The sequence below is a fragment of the Elaeis guineensis genome, chromosome 13 (genome assembly GCF_000442705.2).
Source record: "Elaeis guineensis isolate ETL-2024a chromosome 13, EG11, whole genome shotgun sequence".
NCBI lineage: Eukaryota > Viridiplantae > Streptophyta > Magnoliopsida > Arecales > Arecaceae > Elaeis > Elaeis guineensis.
In genome coordinates, this window is record NC_026005.2 from 63,745,131 (window position 1) to 63,759,610 (window position 14,480).

General features: G+C 36.1%; 1 protein-coding gene across 1 annotated transcript; it reads right to left on the reverse strand.

The window, feature by feature from the left end:
* Positions 1–249: 249 nt before the first annotated feature.
* On the reverse strand, positions 250–2,609 carry LOC105060722 (cyclin-D5-3). The gene is made up of 5 exons (XM_010944531.4): positions 2,067–2,609; positions 1,842–1,931; positions 1,473–1,761; positions 1,232–1,365; positions 250–1,123 (listed from the first exon to the last, which is right to left on the reverse strand). The coding sequence occupies exons 1-5, from the start codon at positions 2,340–2,342 to the stop codon at positions 923–925; spliced, it is 990 nt and encodes a 329-aa protein (XP_010942833.1). The 5' UTR covers positions 2,343–2,609; the 3' UTR covers positions 250–922.
* Positions 2,610–14,480: the final 11,871 nt, after the last annotated feature.

The window sequence follows — 14,480 nt, forward strand, 5'->3', positions numbered from 1 at the left end:
TTTGTATGTTTTTTCTTTTTTTCTTTTTTTTTTTTTTTTGTCAGAATCTTTGTATGGCTTTCACCATCTTTCTTTTACCATTTGTGGGAGCTAAAAAGAGATTTGATCTCCATAAAGATTATCTTTTGCTGAAACATCACAAGGGATGCCGTGCAACATAAAAGAGACAAATACTTCAATCCACATTCCTGAACAGTTATTTGGATTCCAAAGGCAAAGCTTGGTTCTGATTTGATGGCACAACACAAAGCAACACAATAAAGGCAGTACCATCTCATCCCCAAAAATCAACCAAATCCAATCACAGTTTCACCCACCTTTACAAACTTTCAGCTGGCCAGCATGCAACCCCAGTGCATCTGTCATTGCTCTGAACTCCTTTCAGAGACTCATGAAAGTGTCCCAAACCCCTCCACCCACAGTGGATGGCAATGGGACTTTATGGACTACAGTTTACAAGACTCTCTCTACTGGCCCCATGGGTCTCACCACATCACACATTAGGAAGAAACAAATACAAAGAAGGAATTACAATGAGTATTGTAAGTATTCATGAATGAATGACAAGGGCTATGAACCAATAGGACTACTTGCAACATTATTCACCAAAATCACTCCTCTACAGCCTGTTGGGGTTGATCTCCACCTAACTTTTTTAAAACTTCAGTCAGAACCCTTTTTTTTTTTTTCCACTTTGAGCGGTAACTTTTGCCTTCCTTTTCCTGCACTTTCCCTTCTTTTTACACTACCAAGTGTAGGAAAGATGTTCTCAAGAACTCAAAACCAAACCTTTTTCCAGCTAAGTCATCAACCAATTACAAATCTATCTTAATTAGAGAATCAAATCATGCCCCGTTGACAGCTAAACAAAAAAAAATCAGTGCCTGGGTCTCAGAACTCCATCTCTGCGTCCATTTGATTTCTACTCGGCATCCAGCGATTCTATCCTTCTTCTCTTACTGCTTCTTGCTGTGAAAGAGGTGGTGGCATTTGCATCAACAGAGCTGTTGATGCTCACACAATTGGCCGCCGATAGATCCGATGAAATTAAATTCTTTGATGGTTTCATCACCTTCTTGTGGGACTCCTGAATCATCAGTCTATAGCAGGATAACACATGGTCCTGACATAGGATAATAATAATGCATTTACTCATCACTTCCTTTTTCTACTGCCCTTATGGAGAGATCAAATCAATATAAATTTCAATCAGAAGTCAAAACTAACTCACAGTTTCCAATGATCCACATAAGGAGATTGTTCTCATCTGAAACTCCACTAAGTTTTGAGTTAATCTTTCATCAAATGCGGCGAGCATTGCTGCAGCCGCTACGACTGAAGGACGATAATCCACTAAATTTATCACTGTGCCCGTTGAAAACAAAAAAGAGAGAAGATATTAGTTTTTGGCCCATAAACTCAAATAGAACAGCCCGATAAACATGCATTTAATAATTTGATTATGAACCAACCTCTAATGGCTGCAAAAATAAATCCAGTGGCTTTTGCCATCAAATTATTCGATTTGTGTTCTTGTATCTTGGATGCGAAATAACTTAAATATGCAAACGGAGACACCGAACACAACCTCCATTCCAATGTATTCAGCACAAGAAACTCCATCCTTAGTATCGCATTGCTATTAAAATCACATTCATCTAACCGGAACTCCGACAACGCCGGCACCTTGCGTTCCTCCAACTTCGCTGCCAATGACAAACAAGCCACTGACAGTAATTGAACTGCCCAAATCTTTCGCTTCTGATCAAATTACATCAAAATCATTCAATAAATAGAACTAAAGCATGTAACAACACAAATAATCAGAAACAAATCATTACATCATCAATGGTTCGGTGCATAAGAAACCGATCGAGATAAGTCACAGCCATGTAGGCTGTCTTGGAGCAGAAGCCAAAGTAAGCCTTAGTCTGCGACAAAGCACAAAACAACAAGAAAAGCCTTAGTCTGCTACCAAGCACAAAACAACAAGAAACTGATGCAAATTAGAACATAAGAGATGCTAGATAAAAGGAATGAATAACTTCAAACAGATGGATACCAACTTTAAGAATCCATCGGATGGCATCAGAGCGAGCGCATTTCAGCCAATCTTCATAGGATTCAGGATGGATTCTGCTATCAAAGCAGCCACTTTCTTTGGAGACCAGCATCTCAATGTGGTCGTCATCCTCTGTTTCCGAGAGAATACAGCCATCATCATAAACCGTTACCACATCACTCCTTTCCTCATCATCATCATCATCGCCAAGGAGAAGACTCGTTCCATCCTCTTGGCAGATGAGGTTGGAGAGAGAAACGGAGCAATCGGAATCCCCCATTAGAGTAGTTTGGTGTTGAGTTCTTGGAATCTAAACAGAGAGGTTCAAGTGTGTTTGTTTGGAGTGGAGGCAAGGAGAGCCCATTTCTGCGGTCTAAATCCCCGGGAAACTTAACCGCGGGAGAGAGGAAAACGGTGAGGAGGGATCCAGGAAGTTGGCCCCCCACCCCAAAATATAGAGAACGGCTATGGAAGTGGTTTCTGGCGGAGTTCTCTCGCTTGCGCAGTTAGACAGAGAGAGAGAGAGGGGGCAACTTAGAAAGGCCTCCCACAGGGAAGTGGGGATGAGCTGCTCCTTGGGAGAGATCAGTGTGGGTTTTAAATGCATTAAGAATGCTTAGGCTCACTGGAATTTCGGATCCTGTTGGGCCATCACAGCCATTGGATTTGATATGAATGGCTGTTGATGAATTTGAGAAGACCTTGGTATTGTAAGTCATGCATGAATTTGATTTGGTCAACATTTTGGGAGAAAAAAAATGTTCTTGGCTAACCATTGCTCGAGAATTTAATTAAAATGATTTTTTGGAAGACTAACATGCAACCAAAGGATTGGCATGATATTGTTCTGATGGCGAAGTTTATGGTAATACGTGGACATGAAAATTGTTATGCATCTCTTTTGGAAGATAGATGAAAAGGTTGCAAATCATCAAGTTTTACAGAAACATCCAATGGCAAAGATGATGATTTGAGTCGAGATTGACCATTCAACATTCAGCAAAATCATGCAAAAGAGTGGATGTACAAAACCTCCATGGGGATGTTCTGTAGATGCACAGCATTCAGAAGGACAATTGGCTATGATTCATGGAGAGATAACGATCAGGTGTTAATATGTGGTTGCATATATGTTTCTTTTCGGTACCATAACAATTGATTGCTTAAGGGTTAGTTGCATATGCCTCCTCTATTTTACTATTCAAGCATGTTCTGGGGCATAATTACAACACCAGCAAGCATGTTTGTGATTTGTAGGAGGACAACAATATGGTGTCTATATGCAGTTGAATTTACTTCGCTGGAAGAAAAATGCTGTTTTGAGGGCAGATGTCAACAAGGAGAAAAGACTAGCCGGTTCTTGTCTAACCCTTCTATTAGGTCTGCAAACCTAATATTTTAAGAGGGTCTACTTTTGTTTTGGGACTGGTTGGTAATGTGCAGGCTTGATTCTAGAGAGCTCCAGGATAAAGTGTGTGTGTGTGTGTGTGTGTGTTTGTTTTTTTAATATATATATAATAAATAAAAGGAAAGAAAAAAAAATGGATCTTCCAAACATGTTTTCTTTGTTCTAGTTCTTTAATAAGATGATGTTAGGATTACCCTTCCTTGGTTCAAAATGTGCTTTAATATTGTTTGCTTTCTTTTTAGGAGCATAGCCATTGTTGGTTTGTTGTTGTTGTTGTTAGTACTGCAGCTACAACTGCTGCTGTTATTCTAGGGTGGTGGATGCATGGGATTGACATGTTGAGCAGCCCATTGAACTAATTAGAAGAGGATTAACTTGATTTAATAGATAACTTTTGGCCTAATGATTAATTTACACAAAAGGAAAAACAAAAAAGAATGCGAGCAAGTCTCGTAAAATCTCATACTTGAGCCCTCCATGTGGATCATTTGGTTCAATTTGACTGATGGAATGCAAGCAAAATACCCCTATGATATGGGAGAGACAAAAATAAAAATATTAAATATGAAAAATATATCATAATTTAAATATTATATAAAAAATATACTTATCAAATATGTGAGCAAGTCTCGTAAAATCTCATACTTGAGCCCTCCATGTGGATCATTTGGTTCAATTTGACTGATGGAATGCAAGCAAAATACCCCTATGATATGGGAGAGACAAAAATAAAAATATTAAATATGAAAAATATATCATAATTTAAATATTATATAAAAAATATACTTATCAAATATGTGATATACAAAATAATTTTTAGTATTTGTGAGGAAAAATAATATTCAGTTTCGTTTGGAAACAATACCGTCTCCATTAATAAGCTAAAAAAATAAAATTATAAAGATTCAAATAAAATATACTAACATTATTCTTAAGATAATCCCAAAAACTCTCTAGTTACTAACTACTGAAAAGAATCCTCCTAATCATAGATTCCAATCCGATGCTCTCCCTTCATTCCTTTCATGATGTCAGTTTTTAAGAAAAGGCTTGAAAGATGAAGATTTTTCACTATCTTCAAGTTGAAGATTATAAAGTACAAGAAAAAAATCTTAGAAAAGCACTTATGCTTCAAAGGCAACATATCTCGCTACTCTCCATCGAATATGTTAATGTTGGTATAGAATATCAATGCATATGCATGAGATTCAAATTCAATTTTATCCTAAGTGGTGGTTGAGGCTTCCAGATAACTCTCAACTTAATCTTATCTTAAATGGAGGTTGAGAATCTTGAATAACTTTCAACTACAGAAATTGTGAGAGAATTAGTTTATGGTACGTACTTCTATAAATATATGATGTATGTCCATCATATATCATAATAGAAAATATATCTAAAATTTTCCTATGCTTTCTCCAAGATGACTATCTTTTGGATCTTGAGCATTTAAGGTATGGACGCCATTAGAGGACTCTAGTAGCCTTCTTCCTATCATTGAAGATCAATAGTAGCCGTGATTCGTGTAGTTGAGCTAAGCGAATTGTTAAACAAAATCAAATCAAATAGCTTCTGCACATTTCAATTTTCTTATGCTTAAGATATACATTATTTCATAAGTTTCTTTTAGTCGTATTAGAGTCTACATGACCTTGTTTACACCTATATCATGGCTCTCCGATCTAGGATCACAACATACATGTTAGAACCATCCAAAATCGAACCATAATGCATGATAAGTTCAGCCCGTATTAGAATATATTTCGATTGTTATTTTGTTGATCCAATTAAATATTTTTTTTTCTCATATGGTAATCTACATGCCTGCAAAATCTCATGCTCATCCATTGAACCATTTGAGAGATTACAAACACAAAATTCTGTTTGTGTGAATCCATGATGAATAAAAGACTTTAGACCTGATTTTGATGCATATAATGTCTGTTTCTCATTATAAAACTAGTATCATTTGAAACATTGTTCTTTAAGCTTTCCAACGATATATTATATACATGATTTAGCTTAATATTTTGAGAGTTATAGGCTCTCGAAGTTGGTCATGCAGAATGAGTTTCTGCAAAATCAAGAAGATGAATATTGCATGAACCTGAGACTTTAGATCTATTTTTTATATGTATAATATTTGTTTCATATTGTAAATTATAATCAAATTAAAGTATGTTTTATAAGTTTTCCAACGACATATCATATACATGATTTGGCTTAGTAGATTGAAATTTATAGGCTCCTGAAATTGATCATGCAGAATGAATTTCTACAAAATTGAGAAGATGAACACTGCATAAATTAGAGACTTTAGGCCCATTTTGATATATATAATATTTATTTCATACTATGATATTATTATCAATTGAAAGTATGTTTTGTAAGCTTTTCAACGACATATCATATACATGATTAAGCTTAGTATATTGAAATTTATAGGCTCCTGAAATTGGTCGCACAGAATGAGTTTCTATACAAATCGAACTGTTGGAGGAAGAAAATGAGCAGTGCATGGCATTGTTCATCCCACTCGCATTGCACACAGTGGTTCCATTATCATCCCTTCAAACGATGTCTGATTGATTATTGTGATTTATGGGCACATGCGATTATTCCGGCAATGCTGTGGCATCACCACTAATGAGTGGAGGGTCTTCTCATCAGTGTTGATATGATCGTATTTAGTTGAATTTTTAATGAGCCTAATTATTTAATTCTGATTTTTTAAGATCAATAATATTTTATAAAAATTATTAATTAATTTTTTGGATCATTTCTTTAGGCCACGTGTGTGGGTGCGTGGTGGGCCAATTGGGCCTAATTTTTGGGCTCACTACTCCATGAACTATGATCCATAACCCTAAATGATTAGTCCTGGATTTTGGGCTTAGTTAGAATAAGTTTTTAATTTTATTTTGATAATTTATAATTAATAATGTATTAATTACAAAAATTGATAGAAACTTATTTTGACATAATTCATGTGATTAGAATTATTCTGTACTATTTTTGGCATGTCACAATGTTCCTAAATATTTTTATGCTTGAGTTTGCATGAAATTAAATTGACATATCAATGAATTGGTGCTACATTATAATTATTTATTTATATAAATTTATAATTAATTTAGCATCATTGGGGTTCTTTGTGGGCCATATGTGTTATTTGGGATGTGTGGATTTGTTCCATAAGAACAATGCAATTAAAATGTGAGATTATATATAATAGCTGATGACTTTGAAGCCTAGCAATCTGTTGATCCCAAAATACATTGATTTAATATTTTAATTTTATTGTTATTTATTTTAAACATGTGCACTAAATATTTTTCATCTCTTTAATTATAGTATTATGGTCTCTAGTTCCGTCATCGCTAACTTAGTTAAAACTGAAAAACTTGATGGTACTAACTATGCCACTTGAGAGATGCATGTCCAATACCTTCTTCAAATGGAGAAGATATAGGATACATTGCATACTGCCATGATGCCACCGTAGAGGAATGATATTTTTCTTGCATCTTAGAAGGCCTCTGGTAAGTGGATCGAGAGGGATCGTCATGCTCGCCTTGCGATGCTTGTTAGGATGCGGAGTAACCTCATGGGCCAGTTTGAGTCCTGTAAGACAGTGAAGAAAATGTAGAAAAAGTAGAAGGACATATTTGGATAGACATCTGCTATAAAGCTTCGTGCTCTACAACTGAAGTTCTAGCAATATATCAAAAATCTAAAGCACAGCATAGCTAAGCATCTCAAGAAGATAGGTTCTTTCATTCAAGATCTTCAAACTGCAGGAATCACCCTCACTGATGAGCAGTAGGTGCTGAGGGTGATTAGATTCTTGCCAAATCCTAAGTGGGCCCAAATAAAGCTCCTCGTGACACATAGTGAGAATATCAAGATTTTTGAGGACATCTCATGTCACTTGGAGCTAGAGGCGGAGCGCATTGAGGCAAGCCGCACAGTAGCTTATGTGGCTCAAGCTGAAAAGCATGAGAGCTTCAAGCCCAGAGGGAAGCAAGGATCTAAAGCTAAGGGCCATGCACCTAAGAAAGGACAGAACAAGAAGGCCAATAGGGGCTCATGTGGAAAGAAGAATATATCTAAACTCAAGTGCTACAACTATCAAAGGAAAGGATACTTCACTCAGGATTGTCCTGAGCCAAAGAAGGTAACCGCCTCTCATAACTCTCCTTGTATTTTGAAATGCTCACATGCATTAATTGCATACTCACATCTTGAGTAGATTGTTGATACAAGAGCAACGTGGCACATAAGTATCGACACAGGAAGAGATTCATAGATTACTATCGGATACCTATAGAGACATAGCATGTCATGTTAAAAAATGATACTACTAAGGAGGTCTTTGAAGTTGGATCATATCATTTCAGGATGAAGAATGGCAGAGGCTTGCTCCTATAGGACGTTTGGTATGCTCCAAAAATTTGGTGTAATCTAGTTTCAGTAGCAGTATTGTTAGGATTAGGATATTCTTTCCATTTCAATGGTAATGGTGTTAATATTTATAATCAGGATGTGTTCTTAGGATTTGATTTCTTAGACGGTAGATTCTTTAAATTTTATTTTGATGTTTATAATAAGAACCCTCCTTTGCTTTAATTTTTTCATCTTCTTCTGTTATTGATGATTGTGATGTGTCGCATAAGCAATTGGGCCATATAGACCAAGACAGAATGGCTAGGCTAACTAGAGAAGGTATGTTGGGCATCTCAACAAAGTAAGACTTACTATGTGTAAGCCTTGTTTAGCCGGTAAAACCAAGAAAAAGTTTTTTGGTAAGGCTACTCGAACATCTCATCTATTAGAGTTGTTGCACTCCGACATATGCGGTCTGATGAACGTGAGGACACGTCATGGTGCAACTTATTTTCTCACATTTATAGATGATTACTCACATTTTGGTTACGTATTTGATTTTCCATAAGTCAAAAGCATTAGATTGCTTAAGATATTTTATGGTAAAGGTGGAGAATCAAATGGAGAAAAAAAAATAAAACTCTTCAGACTGATAGAGGTCGTGAATATCTGTTTGATCAGTTCAGAGATCTGTGTGAGGAAAAGGATATAATCTGATACCTAACGATTTCAGATACTCTACAACAAAATGGTGTTGTGGAATGACAGAATTATATTTTGTTGGAAATGGTTAGGTCTATGATGGTGCAGGCAAATCTCTCGATTAGTTTCTGGAGAGATGCATTGTTAATTGCTGCCTATATCCTTAGTCGAGTTTCAAGCAAGTCCTTATCCTCTACCCTATATAAGTTATAGATTGGTAGAAGTCCAAGTTTAGACCACTTGCATTCTTGGGGATCAGTTGGATATGTTCACAGCTCCTTCCACAAGTATGGTAAGCTTGGACAAAGGATCAGTAAAAAGGTGTTTATTAGGTACCCTAAGGGTTCCAAAGGATACGTCATGCATGGTGAACATCCTAATGGAAGAACGATTGAGCTCGAGTCTCCAGATGTAAAGTTTCTTAAGGATGAGTTTCCAAAAGTTGGTGAGGTTGATAAGGACTTTTAATTGTATGAGTTACAAGAGGAAGCACTTTGGATCAGTAAAAGTATTCTCGAGAATAGTGGGAGCGCACTGCTTAATGGGAGCGAACCCCTATACACTGGTTTAAAGGCTCAACCAGCTTGATGAAGCCAATGTGGGAATGTTCCTTGATGTCATTTTGATGAAATTGAGGGAAGAGTTCTTATATGTGCTGTGTCGGATGTAGATGAGCCAGCTTTTTATGAAGAAGCACTTGCCTCACCTGATCGATATCAATGGATGGCCGTTATGGAAGATATGGATTCTATGGCTAAGAATGAGGTGTGGGAGCTTATTGATCTTCTGCCTAATTAAAAAGCGATTGGCAACAAGTGAGTCTTGAAGATCAAGCGCAAGGTAGATGGGTCGATTGATAAGTTCAAAACCCGATTGATCACGAAGGGCTATATCCAAAGAGAGGATATAGACTACATGAAGACTTTCTCTTCCGTAGTGAGATTTGACTCCATTCGTATGATTCTAGCCATTAGAGTACATTTAGATCTTGAGCTACATTAGATGGATGTCAAGACTGCATTCATAAATGAATGACTAGGCGAAGAGATCTACATGGATCAACCCATTGGCTTTGTTGCCGAGGGGCAAAAGCACAAAGTGTGCCACCTTAAGTGATCCATTTATGGTCTCAAGCAATCGTTTAGACAATGGTACTTATGGTTTCATGAAGCTGTTAGCTCCATAGGTATGTCCATGATAGAGGAGGGCCATTGTATATATGTCAAGAAGACTTAGAAAATTTTTTTGATCCTATCCTTATATGTAGATGACATTTTATTAGTTAAAAATAACTTAGAGATGATCAATGCCATTAAGAAATGGCTATCCTCCATCTTTGAGATGAAAAATTTAGGGAAAGCATGTTATGTGCTCAGGGTTAAGATCTCAAGAGATCACTCAAGAAGGCTCTTAAGTATGTCTCAAGAGATCTATCTGAATAAAGTTCTTGAGCACTTCTGTATGTATAACTTATAGTCTGTTGATACTCCAGTTGATAAAGATTGCATCTTAAGTCTTAGTCAATGCCCAAAGATAAAATAAAAAAAATTAATGAAAAAAAAAACCATGTGCCAGTACTGTTGGGAGTTTGATGTCCTTATGAAGTGTACTTGCCCCGACATCTGCTTCGTCGTTGGGCTTGCAAGCAGATTTTAGAGTAACCAGGTGAAGAACACTGAAACCTTATGAAAAGGATCATGAGGTATCTTCATGGTACATCTAATTATGTCTTCATGTTTTAGGGTGGAGACATGAGATTGCGTGGCTACACTAAAGCTGATTTTAGTGGAGACATAGATGATAGTGTCTCCACATCAACATATGTTTTTATCCTTAGAGGAGGTACCATCTCGTGGTGGAGTAAGAAACAAGATTGTGTTGCACAATCTACTATGGAGGCAGAGTATGTTGCTAGTTCAGAGGCCGAAAGACATGCAGCTTGACTAAGTGCTTTTCTATAAGAGCTTGGGATGACAACTCATGTTGATGAGCCTATTGAGATACGTATCGATAATATGACTGTCATACAATTTGCACAAGACCCCAAATTTCATGATAGAGGCAAGCATATGAAGAGGAAGTATCACTACATTAAAGGATAAGTTAAGGATGGAGAAGTGATCTTAAGTTATATTCTCAGTGTTTAGATGATGGCTGATTCGTTGACTAAGTCACTTAGTAGGAATATATTTGAGACTCATGTTAGACATATGGGATTGCATAGAATTTGAATTTTTTAATTGGATCATTAGTTTGGACATTCATGTTTGCTTTGTAATGATGGATATTTGTTATCTATTTATAGTTTTATGATATGGTACTTTGAATATATTGTTGAGATTAAAATTGTTATTGTAGCATATGTTTTTTGAATGCACCAGGCTTGGATCGGTCCACTCACACAGACGGTCGCTCTGACACCTGAGTAGTGTGCAGGATGAGACAGCTTACACCTGGACTTATGTTGTCGGTATAGGTGCCTTGATACATGAGGGGTATTCAAGGAGGTTATTGTCGCCTTAGTGAGTCTAAGATGAGACTTCTCAAGAAGTCAACTATGGATCTATCTCAATCCATAATAAGCTTGTTAGAAGTCGGATGTGGGTATTCATGTGTGGAGTAGCTCATGTTACTACCATGGTAATGACTAGACTAATATCCATATGGTGTTTATAAGTGTAACATCTTTGATTAGTGGGAGCTCCACTGTAGCATGTACATTATACAACATGTGAAAATATTCGATCACTTTAGGAGAGTGACATGATAGTTCTTTCTCTGTCATTATGTAAGATCCTATTACCTTATGCCTTTAGACCTAGAGTTATTTTATGAAGTTGAGATTCGATTTTACTACTTTAGCATGTCATCCAATTGGCCAGCATGAGCAGCCATGCGGACCATGTCTAGAAAAGTAGTTAGACTAAAAAATGGATTAGTTCAAATTCTAAGAAAGATAATTTAAATCACATCATGCAACTTTGTAACTCATAGTCTGGACAGTTATCTTGTGTGTGATGATCATGAGTACAAAAGCTTGGAATGATGGTCAAATGTTGTCCAGAGTTATTCTCAAGGATTTAGAAGCATCTGATTGATGTGACATAAATTATTTGAGGTACAGATGATATTGCCCTCATTTTCTTGCAACGAGTATTATGTAACCTTGATGGTTGCTTGATGTAGTATGACCATTCTTTATTGTCAAGATCACACACCTTAATGCCCTATATGAGGAGATGAGTCCTATGTGCATATAAGAGATGTGTTACCCCATGTGTCCAAGTGGGAGACTGTTAACATTGGTATAGAATATCAATGCGTCCATATGGAATTCAAATTCAATCTTATCCCAAGTGGAGGTTAAGTGATGGTTGAGGCTTCCAAATAACTTTCAACTTGGTCTTATCCTAAGTGAAGGTTGAGAATCCCGAATAGCTCTCAACTACAGAGATCATGAGAGAGTTAGCTTGTGGTATGTACCTCTATAAATATACGCTATATGTCGGTCTTATATCATAATAAAAAATATATCTAAAATTCTCCTATGCTCTCCAAGATGACCACCCTTTGGGTGTTGCGCATTTAAGGTGTGGACGTCATTAATTAGAGGTCTCTGGTAATAGGGATAGCAAAATCGACCTGATCTGATGGGTATGCACCCTACTCGAATCCGATCAAATCCGAAAAATAGGATTTGGCTGGGTTTGGGTTTGGATAAAATCCGAAAATTATAGCACGGGTATAGGTAGTGTTGTTTTCTACCCGAACCCGAACCCGATCTGAACCTACGGGTATGGATAATACCCGAACCCATACTCAAATATATATGTTTATAATTCTGTTTTGGTAATTCTGTTTTGGTTGATAATATGCATAAAATTATTTTGATTATTTATATGTTCTATGTTAAATTATAATTCTATTTCTATATTTGATTTTTATAAATCTGAACTTATAAATTATATTCTATGTTGAATTGGTAATTTTGTTTTCATTGAAAATATGCATAAAATTATTTTGGTTTTTTTTTTTTTTGGATATGAGATAAACATGGGACGGATATAGATTGGGTATAAAAAAATGGATTATCTGTGGATATCTCCGAATCCATTGGTTATGGGGATGGATATTTTTTTTTCTTATCCAATTGGATATCGGGTAGGATTTGGGTATAGGGTATTAAGTTTGGGTTTGAATATGGGTAGTACAATATCCGATCTAAATCCTACCCATTGCCATCCCTATCTGGTAGTCCTCTTCATGTCATTAAAAATCAATAGCAGCCATGATTCATGTAGTTGAGTCAAGCGGGTCCTCAAATAAGATCAAATCAAAAAATTTCTGTACGTTTCAATTTTCTTACGCTTAAGATATACATTATTTCATAAATTTCTTTTACAACAAGATGGAAAGGCCTTCATTAACTTTGTGGCCATGTTAATCTAATTGTAAGACACTTCTACACCATGTCAATCACATTGTCTTATTTCTGTGGACTAATCATTGAGATGAGTGCATGATAAATGGAGCTTATAGAAATGAGATGACTGGAGCAAAATAGTGCATGGTTGTGGTGTATGCGGTACAAGATATAATTTCTCCAAAATAGGTGGGTATGTAGGTCAAAATTATGACTGTCCGAGCATGAATAACAACTTGATATGTATCAAATCTAAATTTTGAAGCTATGGAATCACTCTAATATGGTTGAAGTTATAAGATATATCAGATTCTTTCAAAGGAAACATCAAGAGACCAGCTTGCCTAATGAATTTCAAATTCATATAACATCACCAAAAACTCTGGCAGTCCCAAAAGACTAGTAAGGAGAAAAATGAACATTTAAATCAGATCCCATCACTAAATATGGTGTAAAAGATCTTTTTCTTTTTCATGGAGATAAAATAATTTAAACAGGGAAAATTATTAAGAATTGCACAATATGGAAAATATTTAAAGATATTAAAAATAAAATATGAGTCTCTCTCCTCTCTCTCAAAGCACCAAGGAGGTTTTTCTAGTTTGGAGATTTGCTTCGATGAAGGAAAAATAGGGAACAAACTACTAAAAAGAATTCAGTTAATTGAAAATTGTTGAGATGGCATGCTCAATTTTTTTATAATTTTTAAATGATTTTTCAGAATGTTAGAAGGGTTAGAGCTTTTTTTCTCCTATTTGTGTAGTAGGTAGAGAGATAAGTTGGAGCATAAGTCCACCAATGTGACAATATGCCATCACCCATACTTGAGTTACATTTAGCATTCATATTTATTACTCTTTTCTACATGAAAAGCTGCTCTCATCATTTAATAAAAGAAAAATTTTACTTTGGTGGCAGTATGATTGGTGGCAATGGAGAAAGGGGATTTGTGATTTGTGAGCTAGGTTCGAGTTGATGGCTGTAGGTGGAAATCACCTTCTTAAGCCCACAGTTCCGAAAGTGGAGTGGTAGGTTGCTTGAATAGGTACTGCTAATGTGAGGTTGACTTTGAGAGCTAATCATCTTGTCATTGAGAGAGATTTAACCATGATAGTTGGATGGATTCAGGGGCATGTGAGGGTGGACACTATACTTTTACTTCTATGTGATATCTCGAAGCTATTAAGAGGGTGCACTTCACTGGATATCAGGCATATCTATTAGGAGGTGAATAGTGTCATGGATTGAATTGTCCCTTTTGTTGTGGAGCATTCTGGGAAAGTATTGTGAATAGACATAGGGGCTATTCTGAGGCTATTTCATAATATTTTGTTTTCTGATTTTTTTGTTTGTATTTATATTAAGTTTGTATGAATGCTTTGCATTATCAAAAAGAAAACAAAAAAAAAAGACATTGATCTAATATGATTCAAGATATCTTTTTTGGTTCCATACTTTATAGGTTCTCCGATGCTTCAACATGTTCCAATGGTAGCAAA

Bases quoted from the DNA above. Each gene is read 5' to 3' on its own strand.
- LOC105060722 (XM_010944531.4), bottom strand. From the start codon at position 2,342: ATGGGGGATTCCGATTGCTCCGTTTCTCTCTCCAACCTCATCTGCCAA. The intron at 1,932-2,066 runs GTTGGTATCCAT...GCTTTGTCGCAG, and splicing joins CCATCCGATGGATTCTTAAA to ACTAAGGCTTACTTTGGCTT. The intron at 1,124-1,231 runs GTGAGTTAGTTT...ATCCTATGTCAG, and splicing joins TATGTGGATCATTGGAAACT to GACCATGTGTTATCCTGCTA.